The sequence below is a fragment of the Thyridium curvatum genome (genome assembly GCF_004353045.1).
Source record: "Thyridium curvatum strain D216 chromosome Unknown NODE_3_length_876553_cov_77.224826, whole genome shotgun sequence".
Lineage (NCBI taxonomy): Eukaryota > Fungi > Ascomycota > Sordariomycetes > Thyridiales > Thyridiaceae > Thyridium > Thyridium curvatum.
In genome coordinates this window covers 343178-361321 of record NW_022156758.1, presented here as the reverse complement: position 1 = coordinate 361321, position 18144 = coordinate 343178, and the positions used below count along the sequence as shown (strand labels likewise).

Sequence of the window (18144 nt, the reverse complement as noted above, 5' to 3'; positions counted from 1 at the left end):
TTAATTGGGTCGTTCAACCGCCGTTCGGTCTTACCGCCGCGGCGGGCGATTTGTTCAAAGGGAAGCCGCCATCGACGTCACTCTCCCTTTCTCCCAACCCAAAAATCACCGCCGTTCGGCTCAGCAAACAAAATCAATCGCAGATTTCACACCCGCAACCCCTGCCATGACGCGGGACTAGGGCTTTCTTACCTTTTCGATGGGTGATCCACGGGCACCTTAGCTGGCATTAAATCCAGGGCTATTTTCCAAGTGCGCAAGGGCCGACGAACTTCGGCCCAGCGCCGTCTGAAGGCCACTACGCTCCACCGCGGCCTCCTCCCGGCATCTTCCGCCATGGCGTCCCATTCCCACAGCAGTAGCGGCAACATCGACGCGGGGCGGTCCCTGAAGCGGCGGAAGACGCGCAAGGGCACGCGCAGCTGCTGGGCCTGCAAGCGCCGCAAGGTCAAGTGCACGTACGCCAACCCCACGGACGAGGTGTGCATCGGCTGCTCCCGCCGCTGCCTCGAGTGCGTCGGCCAGGAGTTCCCGGAGCAGGACCCGGGCCCCTCGTCCAAGAGCCGGCTGGTGGGGGACCGCATCGGCCGGCTCGAGTCTATGATCCAGCAGCTGGCTGAGCAGGTCGCCGGCCACGTCGCTTCACCCGCCATTTCGCCGTCGCCTCCGGTCAGCCTCAGTAGATCTGTACCTGCATCGTTACTACCGAGTGCGCCTTGCCATGAGACTCGGTCAAAGTGCCGAGAAATATCGCAAGCGCTGCTAGCAGCTTTCCCATCACCCTCAGATCTCCGCATCATCGCCGGCACCGGCGATAGCCTAGCGCTTTACCTGCCTCTAGCGCTGTTGTCACCGGCGAGCCAACTCGAGAGGAGAGTCGCATTCGAGTCGGAGAAGCTATGGGGTCCACAAGAGTTCACACAAGATACACACCCGGTGCTCATTGCACGACGCATGCTTCTGCTCGCTGGCGTGCTCAAACATCTGCACGCGGCAGGTTCCGCAGGGCCCAGCAGTACCAAATACCAGCAGCTGGTCAAACTGACCCGACCGCCCCGTGCGCTGGCTCGGAACTTGGCAGAAACGGCCACGACGTTAGTGACATCGCATGATAAATTCACCACCGATAGTATCGAAGGCCTGGAGTGCCTCTGGCTCGAGGTGCTGTATCACGCACACAATGGCAGCCCGCGCCTGTCTTGGATGACCTGCAGGAGGGCAATCTCTGCCGTGCATCTCATGGGATTCCAAGGCCGCCGATACGGACCCAGTGCAACCCCGAAATCTCTCACGCAGCAGATAGATGGCCAAGTAGTAGACCTGCAGGTAATATGGCACCGCCTCGTGCACAGCGAGCTTGCACTATGCTTGGCGCTGGACCTACCGGCCTCGGTACCGTACCCGGACGATACTCTGACATTCTTGCCGGACGAGGTCATGACAGGCGACGACGATCTGTCGGCTACGATAGCGCTGGAAAGGCGACATACATCTATCGCCAGCCACCTGATTGAGAGAAGCGTATGCGATCCGCACTTTGAAGACTTGGACACCACGCACCAGATCCTCACCGAACTCGAACAAGCGATGAGTGCGATGCAGAGCGGGTGGCGGGGCACGCCCAGCCTCAGTGACGTGGACGACAACAAGCAACTATTCGGAATCATGACCAAGATCAAGGCGCAGATCTTTCACTCGCATCTCCTCCTACTAGCCGAGCTCCCATCTATGCTACAGGCAATACTCGGCGAGACCCTCACGACCACAAACAACAACAGCACCACCGGGCACCGCCAACACGAACACAGTCGGAACCGTAATCGCATCAGCAACAGCCGCAATATCTGCGTCCAGGCAAGCCGCGACCTGCTCCGACGTTTCAACTACCTCCGCTCCTGCGAGCGCACCGCAGGCTACATCCGGCTCGTCGACCACTACGCATGGCTGGCCGCCGCGACGTTACTCCTCGTCCGACTACTGGACAGCTACGCTCGATCACCTACAGCTCTCATCGGCGGCATGGCGGCCACGGGTGCTCCTAACGACGCGCAGCTCTCGGAGGACCGTAAAATGGCGTCCATCGCGATGGAAGGGATGCGGCTTGCGGGCGACGATGAAGACGACGAAGATGACGGGGACGATGACGTGTACTCGTATACCTCGGTCATAGCGGCCAAGAGCGCTGCGGAAGATGTGCTGCCGCGTTTATTAGCGCTGGAGGCGGCTGGGGCGGAGGTGGTGGTGACGTACCGCAAGCCTGGGGGGCAGTTGCTTGGGGGGAGTAACTCCGGCGCGGAAGCTATGGGGGAGGATCAAGATACGCTGGTCTTGCCCATACCTTTTGTCGGCGTTGTTTCGATCACGCCGCAGGTCCAGTACATGGGCTATCTGCCCGGCGCTGTCGGCAATGAGGCGACGGGCTTTCAAGTCTCGGACGACGATGGAGAAGAAGAGATGGATGACTACGACGAGGAGGACTACGCAGAGGACGAAGATGGCGAAGATGACGAAGAGTCGATCCTGACGAGAGCGCTCAGGATGCGGCGGAACTCGAAATGGGGGATGGCGCCGTATATGCTGCGGCCGGGCTAGAGTAGATGGCAGGGCGGTATTGGCTATTTACTTACATGCATCCGTGGAGTCTTTCATTGTTTTGGTCACTGCTCTCAACCAGGCAAGTAGTGTGCTAGGTGCTCAATGCTGTTTGGCCTCTACCCAAGTAGTTACGGGGTTCAACTGAGCAGCTGTTGCAGCCATTGTACCTAGGTATGCAGCTGTAACATAACTAGCTGATACTTACGCAGGACTCCTGCCAATGCCCCAACTCCAAGTAGCTTCACAGCTCACGTTCGAGGCACGTCCTGCGGGGTACTATGACAAATCGGACTTCTCGCCCTCAAGTCAGGATTAGCCGAGTTCATTGTCAGGGAGCCTTTATTTGAACAGCGACGCCTTTATTGAATCTCTTCTTCTTCTTCTCCTTCCTTCCAATCTAGTCCAAGTCAATCCTCGGTGATCTTCTGACAACTGCTCTATCCAGCCCACAGCACCGACTTAGCCTTCAGACACACTCTTCTTCCACTTACCTACTCCCGATCGACACAATGTCAGAGACCTCGGAGCCTTTCTCCAAGATCACCCTAACGAGCACAACTACAGCCTTTTCTTGAGCGGCTTCCAGTCCGATGCGACTATTTTCTGCAAAGACGAGTCCTACCCGATCCACACCAACATTGTCTGCTTCCGCAGCGCCTGGTTCCGCAACGTTTCTTCTTCCATCTTTAGAGGTATGTCCATCCCACGGCTTGGCTGGCATCACGCGAGGCTAACCAATTAATAGGAAGGTGAGGAACGGGAAAAGAGCATCAAGCTTAACCACGAGCCTAGAATGATCGAGGCCCTCCTTGTGTGGATCTACACCGGAAGTGAGTAGGGGGAAAAGCCCATTTGCCTATTCTTCTTGACTAATCACAGTCCTGTCTCCAGACTTCATGATGTCGATCGCCACCAAAGAGGGCAAGCACCCAGAGATCCAGACCCTCGCCCTGCTCTGGGAAGCGGCGGAGTACTTCGGCCTCGACCATGCGGTCGTCCCCGTTCAGAGAGAGGCATGGGACTTCGAGAACAGGCATAACGACAACTTCGCGAACTTCGTGATCCGGGGAGAGGTATTAGACGAAGAACTCTTCGAGGACCTCGTCAAGGACCTGACGCAGAGCCTGCCATCCTTGTATGACGGCACCATCCGTGCGGAGCCAACGCCATCGGGCGAGGTCGCCATTTGACAGAGGATGAATAGTTACATATCTTGGTGTCCTGAGTGTGACTTGCCTGGCCCAATCGCAAAAGTTGTTATACAGTGACAATAGGGTGGCCGGAAGCTGTGCGAGCAAGTCTCTGATGGATTGGTTTCTTCAACTCTGGCCTGATTCCCCGTTCCACTCTGTCAGACAGAGCCTTGCGCCCCTGGGCTGGCACTAGATAAAACTCGGCGTATTTACGCGTTTCGAGAGGAGGCTGTTTAGCACTATCTAGTGGTTCGTTAAAAGATGGTCTTTGAGCACGACATTGTCACGGGCAAAGACTACCAGAAGGCCCACGGAGCAATCCTTGAATCCCTGGCAGAGGAGGACTGGCATAAGGTGATGCGTCATGTGATCTTGCAGGGCTAGTTCTCCTTGAATCACGCTCTCGGTTCACATCACTCAACACATCTTCAGGGTAATCTGGAGCGGGTAGGAGATTGACAGCGTGAGTGAACTGGGGTTTGATGCGCGGCGCCTATGACAGTGTGCATCAAGCAAACAACATACCTCCGCGCAAGTCCACGTCTTCGAACAAAGTTTACTGTGCGGTGACGTTGTCAACTAAAACCGTCAAGGCTGAGAAACTAACCACTTCGTCACGTCACAGTTCGTGCGTGGAAATGGGTCAGTTCTAAGCACGGTCCGCCAAGTTCCAATCTTCCCACAAAACTCTCAGGAGGTCATCAGACACACTTTACTTTCTCTTTCTCCTGTTCGCATATAGTAGGCACCTCTTTGAGTCCTACATCCTGGTCATCACAGCCTTACCCTCGCGAGGCAGTTCCACGACCTGTTATCAGCATGGCAACCGACCGCGCCAGCCCGACGAGATCGGGATCTCCCATCAGCTTGGAGGCGTTCTCGATACGGCCCCACACTATCCTGGGTCTCAATCGCACGGCGAGTTCGGATCTGGCCCTTCTTCAGACGGGCAGATTCGCCGATGCTCAGATCGTCTGTCGAGGTACTGTGTGGAATGTGCACAAGGCAATTCTTTGTACTAGAAGCCGCTGGTTTTTCAGAGCTCTGGATGGCGATTACCAGGTCTGTATTAACTCTCGATCCCGGTTATGTGTTCCTATGTTCATCATTGAATAGGAAGAGACTCCTGGCGAAATTCCAGTCTATGAAGTCGATTACGACAAAGACTCGGTGGAATGCCTTTTGATGTACATTTACACCCAAAGTAAGGATTCTTCAAGGACCGACTTCCTATCAGAGGGAATACTAACCACGGTCCGGCCCCCAGGTGTTCATCTAGCAAGGATGAGGCTCTTCGAGCTCAAGGATGCAAATGTATGGAGAGCTGGGGTCATCCTCTGGAGCCTCGGCCATTTCTTCCAGCTGCCCAAACTTGCCAACGAGGCGCTTTGGATGATGGATGGCTGGGGTCGCCGCGCTCGGACTACCATGTGTGTGGTCAATTCGCCCATTGCGTACTACACCGATTGCTTGGAAGAGGGAGTCCGAGCTGCCTTTGAAGAGTTCCCCCACGCCAAGCCTTGCCAGAAGCTCCTCTTAGACTTGTTCTACGACGGAAGGCTCCGTATGTTCACCGATCCGTCTTTCAGGGCACTCATCGACAATGTCCCCGCCTTTGCCAGCGACATGTTCAAGGCCGTCCTGGACTGGGACAGCGCGGGAAGGTATTGCGGTGGTATTTCGGACATGGCCACTCCCGATCTCATCCATTGCGTGATTTGTAATGAGAAGATCTACGACGCCAGCCCGCCCCGGGAGGCGGTGTACTTTACGTGGAGAGACACGGCCAACAGCCAGGCTTCGTGGAAGTTTCGATGCACGTCCTGCCCCAAGTATTGGAACCTCCCTTGGGAGCCGATACCCAACTTGATTTGACCGGCGTGTCTATCTGGTGGTAATTTGTGTCCGTTCAACGGCGGGTCAAAGGCGGAGATGTTACTTCTTGTGGAAAGGAATTGTTTGGAAGGAAGGGTTGGCGTTTGATAACGTCGATACATTCTGGGCACGTATGGCTGCTGAAGAAACAATGCCCCTTTTTTATCTGAGACCAAAAGGGCACTCGTTGGTCTGTTGTTGTTTGACCAATGGACTGTGCGGACACAGTCTTGGCAGTCTATTACTGGGGCATTGCTAGTTGTAGACAAAATCTCAGGTGTACTTTGATCCTGTCGTTGTTGTCATAGCTACAATGTCATTGTTGCCTTTCCCCCGTAGAGCATTGACAATGCTGATAAAGAACATTGTTTCACGCCTAGCGCTAATAATAAAAGACAATCTCATTCTGATTCTATGTTCTATTGACTTGTTTGCCTTGATCCCAAAAAGTATAAAAGAAAAAGTATTGTTCTGTCCACCGAGTGGCATTCGCCTTGGTCCTTGACCACGATTTGTCAACAACTCGACTCAGGACCTTCTGACACACCCATTACGATATTTAGGCCTTTGGTTACGAAGAACTGAGGCTCAGGTTTAACCCAGGCTTCTTTTTCTGTCCGCAACATGCCCGGATCTGCTACGACTCAGGCGGCTCAGACAACTCAGACGTTGTTTGACATACAGAAGGCTCAATTTTCGGCGTCCTCGGAAAAGGATCAGGAGCACATCACCAGAAACCTCTCTGACAGAGCCACTTGCGATCTCACATTGCTCCAGAGTGGCAATTATGCAGATGTCCTAGTGAGCTGTGGCGACTTCACCTGGCGTGTTCACAAATCTATCATCTGTACAAGAAGTCCGTGGTTCTGGCTAGCATTGAAAGGTGTGTATAAAGTAAGTCTTCATGAACCTGAGCTATCCCAACACACAACACTAATGGTCATAAAGGAGGCTTCTGACGGTGAGGTGCGCATCGAGAATGACATTTTTGATGCTAAAAGCGTTAGAATGCTGCTGCTCTATCTATATACCGACGGTATCTTGTCCCTTCATACACTCCTTTGAGCGTACACGATCTGACAGATTTGCAGATGTTAATACCACGATTGAGATGGCCGCGCATCTCGGCTACTGCGAAAGCAGTTGGGACGGCCACATCATTTGCTGGGCCTTGGGAGATTTCTTCAGACTACCATATCTCCAAGAAAAGGCCCTCGAGGCACTGGAGCGCGACTGCCGCATTGCCCGCACCTCAATGTGTGTCTTGCCCAAGCCCCAATGCGACACGGCACACATATTCTCAGCCATCCGCCTTGCGTATGGTGTCTTCAGCAACGCCAAGCGATGCCAGAGGCTCTTGCTCGACTTGGTCTACGATGCAAGGGTCACTCTTTTCGATGACCCTGGATTCCAGGAGCTGTACCGCGAGATCCCCGAGCTTGCCGTCGGTCTGCTCGATGGCGTCACTAACTCCGGCAACTCGGCCGGCGAGTTTTGTGATCGCGCCGGCTGGAGCCTTCCTGATGATTTTACTGAATGCGATTTTTGTAACATAGTAGAGGAAGTGGACGACATGCCCGCAGTGTATTTCACAGTCGACGACCCTGATACAACGACCAAGACCAAGGTCTGGCGGATCCGGTGCGGTAATTGCCGCGATAGGAGACTTCCGTGGGAGTAGTCTTGCTTCATGTGGGCCGTTCATGCTAACAATGTGTGACATCAGGAGCTGGGTGGAGGATATTGGAAGTTTGTCTGTCAAAGGCATTATGTCTCTGGTCTGGGAACGAAACTTGTGGGCTTTTTCTACGAGACATGGGCCGACCTCTCTGAAGACCACATCTTGACACTTCATACACTTCCTCCCGACTTTTACATCGACCTGTACAAGGGGGCTTTGTACCCTACTAGAAGTGTAGTGGAGAATCTTAAGTGGTAGCATTGACGGCTTAGCTAGGGTATGAGGGGATATCCTACTCATGACACTTGCCCTGCACTGGTAGAGCAGCGAACAAACCAGGCTGTTTGTTGATGACAAAATGACAGCAGCTAGATAGAAAAATAGCATATTGCGTCCCATAATGCTCGGTCGGATGTGTTATCTAGTGTGTATGGTCACAGTAAGATACGTATATACGCAGTAGATACACTCTTGCCCCCAAAAGGGCGGTTCCATGTCTGAGAACAACATAATGATTAAGCTCGTGGAGTTTTGAAGATGGGAATGATCACTCTCATCCTTCATTACAGCGACTGGACGCACTTCACAGCCAGTCAGGCGGCAGAGATATCCTTGGCATTGTCTCCTCAAGTTTGGTGTTTAATGCAACATTGAATCGATGATCAGGCAAGCCTACTAGGAAAGTTCAAAGAAAGAACCTGGAAGTGCAAGCGCGACTTTCATTTGTTCGAGATCAGATGACAAAAAGATCGATAATTTTGAATCATCTCGAGTTCTGCCATGCCCCTTCCAAATCCACACTTCTTCGAAATTCAGTCTTTTTAAATCCACATTCCTTGAGAAGTCCCAATATTTCCCTTCATTCAATCATCTTCGGCTTCCACATATGCCGCATATGCTGGCAGCTCTTGGCACTGTTGCTACTTCTTGAGATCATCCTCCAGATCTTCATCGCTACTTAGTCTCCCAAGATCATCGCATTCCCTATACCACTGTCAATCCTTCTGCTGGACGCTTCATCAAATCCTTCACGTACTCCTTCATTGGCAATGGCGCATTCGAAAATGACCGACATTTCTGTTTCCCCTCGCATCTCCCAGTCTGATCTCAAGTATGCTCGCCGACACCTCGATGATAAGTGTGACTCACTGCTCATTCTCTTCAGGCTTCTCCGTTCGGGCTACCTCACCGATATCAAGATCATCTGCGGTGACCGAAAGTGGAGCGCTCATAAGGCCATTCTCGGTTCCCGTAGCCAGTGGCTCAAGAATGCCATGGGTGGCGGCCCCGAGGTGAGCAGCCTCGTTCTCGCCCTGTCTTTTACTTTCGTTTTGCTTTCCATACTGACATGGCTCACAGCAGGGTCTCATAGATGAGATCCGCATCGAGGATCAGGATTCTGATTTGGTAGACTGTATCCTGGTCTACCTCTACACTGGAGGCATGTCACGCTCTTTTTCTTTTCTGGAAATCACTTATCTTCCTCACTAATCGTATCAAACACCAGACATTGCCCACACGGTCAAGCACGCAGTCGACACCATGGAGATCTCTGCTTGCAAAGCCTGCGTCCTCCTCTGGGTCATGGGCGACTTCTTCCAGCTCCAACTCCTTACCAAGCAGTCGATCGAGGCCCTCCAGAACAGATACCTTAGCACCTGCGTCCTCCCCTGCAAAGACGGCGTCGTCGCTGCCTACATCGACCACCCGCATGCGCAGCCCTGCCAGAAGGCCTTGGTCACTCTGTTCAACAACGCAGACACCTCGTGGACCAAGGGCACCGCCATCCGCCAGGTGGTCGACGAAGTTCCGGCTTTCGGAGCGGACATGTTCAAAGCCTCGTTGGACAAAGCCGAGGCCACCCAAGCTCGGGGCATCTTTTGCAGCCCGGCGGTTTCCGGCGACGCTGGCGCTGAACGATGGGGACGCGACAAGAACAACGGATGGGGAAAGTGGGCGTCTGACTGGGGAACGGGCAAGTCTGGAGCTGACGATTGGGGTCAGGGAGGCTGCAGTGATGTGGACTCGACCTGGGGATGAGAAATGAGGTCATCCTCTTTGAGGTGACGCTCTTTGGTCCGGAACGGTGACGAACAATAGTTCTTCCAGGGCTCTCACATCTGCACTGATCGATGATTTATATCATAACTTTATTGAAACTTTACTCTATTCTTCATGCTTTCCTGGGAGGGCGGGAATTCGTAGCACAATTTTCAAACACGTGGCAGGAGTGTCATGGGCGGCCTTTTGGAAGAATAACCTGCTCGAGATGAGGCGATTTGAGGGTAATTTCGGGGGGGAACCATTCAACCCCGGATCGCTCCGGTCTTTGAATTAAACAAGTACATCACTTAAGTGATCGCATCTAAACGCAAGAGCTGCAGCGGTTTATTGCAACTTTTATTTCTCTGAATCCAACCCATCGTCCAGATTGTCCACCTGTCTCCAGCCCAATGACATCTCAGCAGACACCAGTAGTAGACACTGCTTGGAAATCAAGCCACCAACTGGGCACCAAGAATCAGGGCTTCGTCTCAGAGGGTCTACGGTCAGTCCAGTTTCCAGAAACACAAATTTGCGGCATCCAGACTGACTTGATCCACGAACAGACTACTGGACTCAGGCTCTCTATCCGACTCCACCATCACTTGCGAGGACCAGACATGGCATGTCCACAAAGTGATGTTGTGCTCTCGGAGCGACTATTTCAAAAAGGCCTTTACCGGTTCATTTGAGGTACGTCTTTTAAAGGGCCTCTCTCCAAATACCTTGTCGATCTCCGAGCCGAGCGCTGATAGTAAAGCAGGAGGCCAGGACCAGTCACGTCCACGTCCAGTCGTTTACCCCAGTCATGATTGGATATCTACTCCACTTCCTATATGGAGGAGGTATGTACTATTTGCGTGTTGTCGCGCTCTCTGCTGTATTTGCGCATGGCTGACTGTGTCGGGCGGTAGATATCCTGAGGACACTGGACACGGTTACGGAAAAGGAGGGCTGTGGCCGATTCAGGGCCCTTATCATCCTGTGGGCGTTGGGGGACTATTTCCTCATCCCAGCCCTTGGCTCGGTCTTGAAAGCGACGTTCAAGGAGGTATCTAATACCACCCTGGACTATGTACTAGGTGGAGGACCCGAGATGGGCGATGCCATTGCTGCCATGTGCGAAGGTATCACCACTTTTTACATCGACTACCCGCACGCCCTCAACTTTGGACGCTACCTCGTCCTCTCACTTGGGCACAATATCTGGAATCTTTCCATCCAGTCGGCTGTCTTTCGCGAGACATGCGTAGCGATACCAGATTTCGCTGCGGATGTGCTGAACGTCCACTTGGTGCATCGGGACAGCAATTTGGATGCCGCGGACGAGAGGAAGGTCCTGACGGATTGGACCCTTGGTAAAGAGTGGGATGAGCTCTACCTTGAGCAGACTTTGAAGTTGGATGACTAGTGGATATGACTGCGTTTGCATTGAAGGCCAAGCGTTCTTGAACACTTCCAAGAAGGAGAGTGGTAAGTCCAACTTCCTTCGATAAAGCCCAGCCGCTGAGCTGAGTTGATCTTGGCCTGGCCTTGAAACAACACAGACCTTTTACTATCTTCCGAGTAGAGACTAGCAATAAAGTAGTATGAAATTAATCTAGTATCCTTGCGGCAAAAGTCTCGCGACTGGTGGCCATCGGCCGCTCTTCACAGCTCCGAGGGATTTAGAGGGGCCCAAATACATTGCTTCCATCATCGTTTGAAGCTCCAGTCTCGTCTCCGATCATGGCTACACCGCCATGTTCGTCAATCACCGCCGTGTGCGGGATAATGTATGGATTCCAACGATTCTCGTCTCGTTCTCTCTGAACCAAAGCAACACTGTGGCCTCGATTCAACATGTAAAGATCGTATTGGATCCATTGGTCGACCGGCCCCACGCCCGTAGATCCAGCACCTACTCCTCCCCGCCCACCACGTAGAGGCTAGGCCGCGTGGATCCCACGCCCGGCCACCAACCCGGTTGGGCCGGCCCAGCTCCCTCACGCAGCGCACAGCATGCGGGGCATCAGGCAGCCTGCAGCACCACGACTACTTTTTAGCCTCTGCAACCCGTTATCGGCCCCAGAGGCAAGTCTGGCCTCGGGCTTGGTGGCGTCGATCGCGCATACCGACGGGACATGCCCCGATAACGATGTCTCGTGATCTCGGTGTGTATGCACCAGAAGAGGAAGGCGGGCGGAGGGCTAAAGGTGGTGGTGGTAGTGGCGACGGATTGTCGTTTGATAACTACATAGCGACCTGCTGGCGGCATCATCAGGGTCACCTGAATGCCTGAACTGCTGTCTCCTCATCTTGCGCTTGGCCTTCTGTCGTGACATGGCACACACTCTCCCTTACGCGGCCTCTAGGCCGGTAAGACCGCTGGTGACGTCGATCCCCAAGCATATCGCTGCCTGCGCTGCGACATGTACGCGGCAACAACACACCGTCGCTGGAGGCACCCGGCCGCAGCTGGTGCGAGCCAGCTCGACCGCCGCCGTCGGTGTGGTGACGGCTGCGAATAGCGCGGCCACATCCGCAGCGCCCACAGCAAATGCGAGGCCTTCCGCCATGTCCGCGCTGCCGACCGGCGCGCTCCTCCGGTCTCTCCTCGTCGCCTTCGTCTCCTCCCACCGTCTCCTCCTGCTGCCGACCCTCTCCGTCCTCTCTTTCCTCTCCAAACCTAATCGGAGCTTCATTTTTAACCCCGACAAGAACCCCGTCCTGCACGCTCTGCTCAAGAAGGGATTCTACGAGCAGTTCTGCACTGGCGAGAACACCGCCGAGACGAGGGCGTGCGTGGGGAGGCTGAAGGACATGGGGTTCAAGGGGGTGATTCTTACGTACGGGCGAGAGACGGTCTACGATAAGAACGGGAACACAATCCACGAGGCGCCGGTGGAGGCGTTGAGCAAGGAGGCGAGGACCGATGTGGAGGATCCGCAGATCGAGGCATGGAGGGTTGGCGTCATGAAGACGGCTGATCAGATTGAGGAGGGAGATCTGCTTGCGATCAAGTATGTACTCTAGAGATACATGCCGCTATCCCTTGGAAAAGATGCTGACATTACTACCAGGCTTACCGGAGCAGGCAAAGCAGTCAACCAGGCTCTGATCAAGAACATCCCTCCTCCGCCACAGATGCTCGAGACCTTGGATGAGATCTGCGCCGCTATCAAGGCGAAGAAGGCACGGCTTATCGTCGATGCCGAGGCCCAGCACGTGCAGCATGGTATTGACAATGTCGTTCTGGGCCTTATGCGCAAGTTCAACCGGGAAGGGACGGCGGTGGTCTACAACACTTACCAGGCATATCTCAAGGGTGCACCGGCTCTCGTGAGTAGGCACCTCGCTGCGGCTGCCGAGGACGGCTTCACCATGGGTCTTAAAGTCGTTCGAGGGGCCTACATCAACTCGGAGGAGCGGAGTTTGATCCACGACACCAAGGAAGGGACCGACCAGTGCTACGACAGTCTGGTGCTGGGGGCCATCCGGCGCGAGATCGGCGAGTTTGGTAAGGAGGGCGGTCGCCCGTTTCCCTCTGTGGACTTGCTTGTTTGCGGCCACAACAAGAGGAGCGTCTTTTCGGCCAACCGGTTGCGACAGGAGCGACTTGCGGTCGGTCTGCCGACTGTGTCAACCGGGTTCGGGCAGTTGCAGGGAATGTCTGATGCGCTGGGATTCCAATTACTGCAAGATAAGAGTGCTGGCCAAGCAGCGCCTGATGTGTATAAGTGCTCTACTTGGGGTACCGTTGGCGAGTGCCTGGCATATCTGACTCGCCGGGCTGTTGAGAACAGGGACGCTGTGTCGAGGACTGAGGACGAGTATGCCGCCTTGAGGTCGGAGCTCCGAAGAAGAATATTCGGATGAACAGTCATAGCGTATAGATGCAATAAGTTGAGGATCTATGAACGTTCTTCGGATGACGCATAGTGCATCTTAGCACTGAGTCCTCACATGCGGCCTAAGACAAACCATCACTTCAAGATTTGAATCTTTGATCATTCGGTGCACCATGCAGTGGTTCTTAAACTTTTTGGATCTTTTATTACTGCACTCTAATTTAGTGCCAGCCCTCTATGCCTTCAGCGGCAGACCCTCCTCGATCGGAATCACATCCTTCAGCTTGTTCTGCACCATCTCCTTGACCGCCGCACTCGGAGCAACGTACGGCCTCCTCGGCTGCAGCAGGTTCTCGGCACCCTCGACGCCCGCCGCCTTGGCCGTCGTCAGAGACGCGGCGTACTTGGTCGGCGCGATGCCGCCCTTGATCGCCTGCTCCGCCAGCGCGGCCTTCTGGTGCAGCTCCATCGCCTCCTTGACGCTCCCCTGCTGCCAGAGGTCGTAGATGCGCACCACCGTCTTGGGCGCGACGTTGCCGAACGCGCAGATGCACCCGGACGAGCCCGACGCCAGGCCGCCGATGATGAAGTCGGACTGCCCGCCAAAGGTGGCGAACCTGTCCCTGGGCAGCGCGGCGGCCAGCCGCGTGATCTTGGCGACCGAGCCGCAGGTCAGCTTGACGCCGACGATGTTGTCGTACTTGCCGGCCAACCTCTCGATCGTGTCCGAGTCGAGGTCCAGCCCGTTGCACACGCCGGGGAAGTTGTAGATGACGATGGGCAGACTGCTGGCCGCCGAGACGTCGGCGAAGAAGCGCTCGACGACCTCGGGCGTGGTGGCCTTGCCGAAGTAGGCGGGCGGCAGGACGAGCACCGAGTTGGCGCCCGCCTCGGCGGCGTCGGCGATGTACTGCAGCACCTGCTTGGTCGAGTGCGCGCCGACGCCGGCCATGACGTGGTAGTCGGGGCCGACGGCCTTGCGCGCCGTCTGCACGAGGGCGCGGCGCTCCTCGCGCGTGAGCAGGAAGGCCTCCGCGTTGGTGCCCAGGACTATGAGGCCCGCGAGCCCCGTCTTGGAGAGGTAGGCGTAGTACTTCTCCTGCGCGGCGAGGTCGAGCTCGTCGGTGTCGGGGTTGATGAAGGTGACGGCGGGCGTCCAGACGCCGCTTGGGGGGACGGGGGCTCGGACCATGGCTTTGGATGGTTTGTCTGAATTCCAAAAACGACGGTATAATGGCTCAAGAGTCGTTCCAAATTAGTTGACGACGGTTATCCGTTGTTGTCGTGAGCCCGCGATTTGTCCGGGCCTGTCTTGTTGTTTTGTTTCGATGCTCGGCATTTTGCCGACGGCGGCGCCCGAGCTCGATCCGGTACCGGATTCGGACAGTTAGCGGAGGGGTCGCTATCACCTGTAAACTTCACTAACTACCTAGGTAGGCCCTGTAATAATCGCAATTATGCTTATCTTAGTGGCCTCAGAACGAACCCCGCGTGTATCCGCCGTGACCTTTTAGCGAGGAGCAGCATGACAGGTGGAGAGCCAAGAATGGTGGCAGCCCATGGTCGGCAACTATCCCGACAACATTGTCAGGGACGGGTAACGAGGCCGATATGGAGCAACTACACCCACGCACCAGGATGGGTCTTCGGTATGCTGCTCATGGCGCAGGCAGTATCACATTGGCCTGTTAAGATGAAAGTATCTTTACCGCATCTCGTCCCGGGGTGTGTTTGCGAGAGGAAGATGTCGACCTATAAGTTTCCAGAGCCAAAGGATCGGTGCAGCCTCCGAAGACACTTTCAACCCAAGCACAGATCGTATAGACACGGAGAAGTATGGCATCTGCTAGGACACTCGCCTCACACCTGCCAAGGAGGGCTTCGCCAGCTGTCCACCGTGCAGGAACAGTGTGTGCAAGCCAAGCGCATAGGCATCTGTCCTCGTTGAACCTGCCCAAGCCTCGGAATGAGCCGAATGTGAGTTTGACATATCACGAATGCGGCAGCCAATTAGCTAACTCGAAGTGCAGCCAAGCTATGTCAAGGGCTCGCCCGAGAGAGCAAAGCTCGAGGAGGCGCTGCGAAAGATGAAGGCGCAGATCCCGCTGAAGAGCGAGGTTACCATCAACGGCAAGGTGCAGGCGACATCCCAGTCCCTTGTTCAGCCTATGCCGACGGATCACGCCACCATGTTCGCCAGCTACCCGATGGCGACCAAGGAGCAGGTCTCTGAGGCCATCGAGAGCGCGCTCAAGGCCAAGAAGAAGTGGCAACAGACGTCCTTCAAGGACCGTGCTGCCATCTTCCTCAAGGCGGCCGATTTAATCTCGACCAAGTATCGCTACGAGCTGATGGCCGCGACGATGCTGGGCCAGGCCAAGAACATCTGGCAGGGAGAGATTGACTCGGCGGCCGAATTGGCGGACTTCTTCCGGCTCAATGTCAGCTTTGCTGCTGAGATCATGGAGAGGCAGCCTCCCCTAGAGGCGGAGGGGCAATGGAGGTAAAGATTTTGAGGTAGCATCGAACAGACCCAATCGCTAACGTCTACTCCAACAGCCGAATTGACTGGCGACCACTCGAGGGCTTCGTCTACGCCGTTTCCCCGTTTAACTTCACCGCCATCGGCGGCAACCTCGCCGCCGGCCCAGCCGTCCTGGGCAATGTAGTCATCTGGAAACCTTCTCCCTCGAGTGTCTACGCCAGCTCCATCGTCTACAAGGTGCTCCAGGAAGCCGGTCTGCCCGAGGGCGTCATCCAGTTCGTTCCCGGCGATGCGGAGATGGTCACCGACATCGTCCTGTCCCACCGGCAGTTCGCCGGCCTCAACTTTGTCGGATCTTCCGATGTCTTCCGCTCCCTGTACGAGAGGATAGGCCGCGGCATCGGGAACCGCACCTACCGGGACTTCCCCCGCATCGTCGGCGAGACAAGCGGCAAGAACTTCCACTTGGTCCACCCTTCGGCTGACGTCGCAAACGCCGTCAATCACACAATCCGAGGCGCGTTCGACTACTCCGGCCAGAAGTGCTCAGCCACATCTCGCGCTTATGTGCCCCAATCGCTGGCAGCTGAGTTCCTCAGCGGCATGGCCGCCGGCATCAAGGAGATCACCGTCGGCAGCCCGACCGAGAAGCTCGAGACGTTCATGGGTCCGGTGATTCACCAACGCTCCTTTGACAAGATCAAGGGGATCATCGACGAGGCCAACAAGGATTCTTCGCTGAAGCTCATAGCGGGCGGCACCTATGACAGCTCCAAGGGCTACTACATCCACCCCACCGTGTACCAGGCCGACTCTCCAGCCCACAAGCTCTTCAACGAGGAGATCTTTGGCCCGGTAATGGTAGTATATGTCTACCCCGACAGCGAGTGGACTTCCGTCATGGAGAAGGTTGACCAGAGTGGAGGGGGCTTCGCCTTGACTGGTGCCATCTTCGCCCAGGACCGGGAGGCCATCCGTGAGGCGGAGGATGCTCTGCGCTTCTCTGCCGGCAACTTCTACATCAGTGAGCCAGCCACATCCTTTCTCCATATGCTGTGTCCTGCTAACTTATCCCTTGTAGACTGCAAGTGCACCGCGGCTGTCGTGGGCCAGCAGCCTTTTGGCGGTGGCCGTGCCAGTGGCACCAACGACAAGGCCGGCAGCTCAAACTCTCTGATGCGATTTGCCAGCCCTAGGGTGATCAAGGAGGAGTTTGTCCCGGTGGACACGTTCAAATACCCCAGCAACTATTAGATGTAGAAATCTCTTTGGTTTCATATAGTGGTTAGGGTATAAGAGCTGTAACTATTATCCTTCTGCTTGGATTCAAGTCCTAATCATCATAGATAGACAGCCTTTGAGCATATTGAAAGATGTTTCTGGTGAAGGAATCTGAAGCTCTATCACCACTAACTCTTAACGGATCTCGCCTTCGAAAAACTTCTGCAATCAACATATCAAATGCTAGGAAATGGTGGTAGTGGGGGCATTATCACTTCTCAGGAGTTGGGACGCCGTTGATAGATACATCTACACCTTACATGAGATGCTTCAACCCCAGGATTCCTCTATGCCACACAGGCGATTGCAGTATTACTTTGACATTTCAAGAATGAAAAAGTCCTATAGCTCGATTCAGGCCCCTCGTTTCCCCTATCATGACCTCAGTGTCTGCTGTGATGTTGCTTAATGCTCGTTGGGAGTGACCTGAACGCTTGCGTCGGCTTTTCCGGCGGTCTCTTTGTGGTGGGTCACGCTAGGAGCGAGCGCTACGGCAAGCCTTCCGATTTCGCATGTAAGCCCGCCAGCCTCTGGGGAGGATCGCTCTGTCCCTGTATTTAACTCCTCTCCATCTTGCCCACACGGTTGAGCATTCCCCTGTGGCCTCGTAACGCAGTAATGAATAAGAGTAGGTCCATTGCCCTCAATCTGACCACCATAAAAAGAGATGGTCTTCCTTGTTCGCATTTTCCGAATTGAACTCTTCAAGCTTCAAAAGGCTATCATCATTGGTTCTGCGCGTGGTAGACAGGCCTTGCAAGGGCAGTTTTCAAGCATCCGCTGTTACTTAAACTGACAAAGCTCCTGAAACTCTGGTGTCTTGTCTGTGCCGGGTCTTTTGAGAACCAACAACATGCCGTAACTGCCTTCGTTCAAGTCACCATCAATCGTAAAGTTTAAAAAGCGACTACCTAGGGATGACTACAGACCGGGGATGGACGAGCAAATTTACTCTCCTCTTTGGTGGAAAAGCATGGCCCCTTCCCCTCCCCTCCAGTGCCCCTCTCCCAAGCTCCCACGCTGTTATCTCCTTCTGGGATCCTTCTGCGCATTGATGCATGCATGCAGCAGAACTTGGCTACTTACCTTGCCATGCTTATCTTCGTCGGGGCTCGGGCGACCCACACCCCCCGCGTTCTCCACATCCAACCACCAACACAC

At 54.8% G+C, this 18144-nt stretch overlaps 9 protein-coding genes across 9 annotated transcripts; 8 read left to right on the top strand and 1 right to left on the bottom strand.

The window, feature by feature from the left end:
- Positions 1-336: 336 nt before the first annotated feature.
- On the top strand, positions 337-3785 carry E0L32_000808 (uncharacterized protein; the record flags this gene model as incomplete). Its single annotated transcript, XM_031142909.1, has 5 exons — positions 337-2570; positions 2805-2858; positions 3112-3287; positions 3345-3425; positions 3475-3785. 5 exons carry the CDS (start codon positions 337-339, stop codon positions 3783-3785), a joined length of 2856 nt encoding a protein of 951 aa, XP_030994342.1.
- An 822-nt stretch (positions 3786-4607) lies between these two features.
- On the top strand, positions 4608-5663 carry E0L32_000807 (uncharacterized protein; the record flags this gene model as incomplete). Its single annotated transcript, XM_031142898.1, has 2 exons — positions 4608-4850; positions 4905-5663. 2 exons carry the CDS (start codon positions 4608-4610, stop codon positions 5661-5663), a joined length of 1002 nt encoding a protein of 333 aa, XP_030994341.1.
- A 624-nt stretch (positions 5664-6287) lies between these two features.
- Positions 6288-7602, top strand: E0L32_000806 (uncharacterized protein; the record flags this gene model as incomplete). The annotated part of the gene is made up of 4 exons (XM_031142886.1): positions 6288-6557; positions 6612-6699; positions 6755-7290; positions 7390-7602. The coding sequence occupies 4 exons, from the start codon at positions 6288-6290 to the stop codon at positions 7600-7602; spliced, it is 1107 nt and encodes a 368-aa protein (XP_030994340.1).
- A 791-nt stretch (positions 7603-8393) lies between these two features.
- On the top strand, positions 8394-8835 carry E0L32_000805 (uncharacterized protein; the record flags this gene model as incomplete). Its single annotated transcript, XM_031142875.1, has 2 exons — positions 8394-8636; positions 8704-8835. The coding sequence occupies 2 exons, from the start codon at positions 8394-8396 to the stop codon at positions 8833-8835; spliced, it is 375 nt and encodes a 124-aa protein (XP_030994339.1).
- A 51-nt stretch (positions 8836-8886) lies between these two features.
- On the top strand, positions 8887-9384 carry E0L32_000804 (uncharacterized protein; the record flags this gene model as incomplete). The annotated part of the gene is made up of 1 exon (XM_031142864.1): positions 8887-9384. The coding sequence occupies one exon, from the start codon at positions 8887-8889 to the stop codon at positions 9382-9384; it is 498 nt and encodes a 165-aa protein (XP_030994338.1).
- Positions 9385-9797: 413 nt separating this feature from the next.
- On the top strand, positions 9798-10798 carry E0L32_000803 (uncharacterized protein; the record flags this gene model as incomplete). Its single annotated transcript, XM_031142853.1, has 4 exons — positions 9798-9892; positions 9954-10080; positions 10151-10232; positions 10302-10798. The coding sequence occupies 4 exons, from the start codon at positions 9798-9800 to the stop codon at positions 10796-10798; spliced, it is 801 nt and encodes a 266-aa protein (XP_030994337.1).
- Positions 10799-11524: 726 nt separating this feature from the next.
- On the top strand, positions 11525-13245 carry E0L32_000802 (uncharacterized protein; the record flags this gene model as incomplete). The annotated part of the gene is made up of 3 exons (XM_031142842.1): positions 11525-11544; positions 11628-12389; positions 12450-13245. The coding sequence occupies 3 exons, from the start codon at positions 11525-11527 to the stop codon at positions 13243-13245; spliced, it is 1578 nt and encodes a 525-aa protein (XP_030994336.1).
- Positions 13246-13452: 207 nt separating this feature from the next.
- E0L32_000801 (uncharacterized protein) lies at positions 13453-14409 on the bottom strand (the record flags this gene model as incomplete). The annotated part of the gene is made up of 1 exon (XM_031142831.1): positions 13453-14409. The coding sequence occupies one exon, from the start codon at positions 14407-14409 to the stop codon at positions 13453-13455; it is 957 nt and encodes a 318-aa protein (XP_030994335.1).
- Positions 14410-15053: 644 nt separating this feature from the next.
- E0L32_000800 (uncharacterized protein) lies at positions 15054-16956 on the top strand (the record flags this gene model as incomplete). The annotated part of the gene is made up of 4 exons (XM_031142820.1): positions 15054-15194; positions 15248-15720; positions 15777-16726; positions 16784-16956. The coding sequence occupies 4 exons, from the start codon at positions 15054-15056 to the stop codon at positions 16954-16956; spliced, it is 1737 nt and encodes a 578-aa protein (XP_030994334.1).
- Between the last annotated feature and the right edge of the window lie 1188 nt (positions 16957-18144).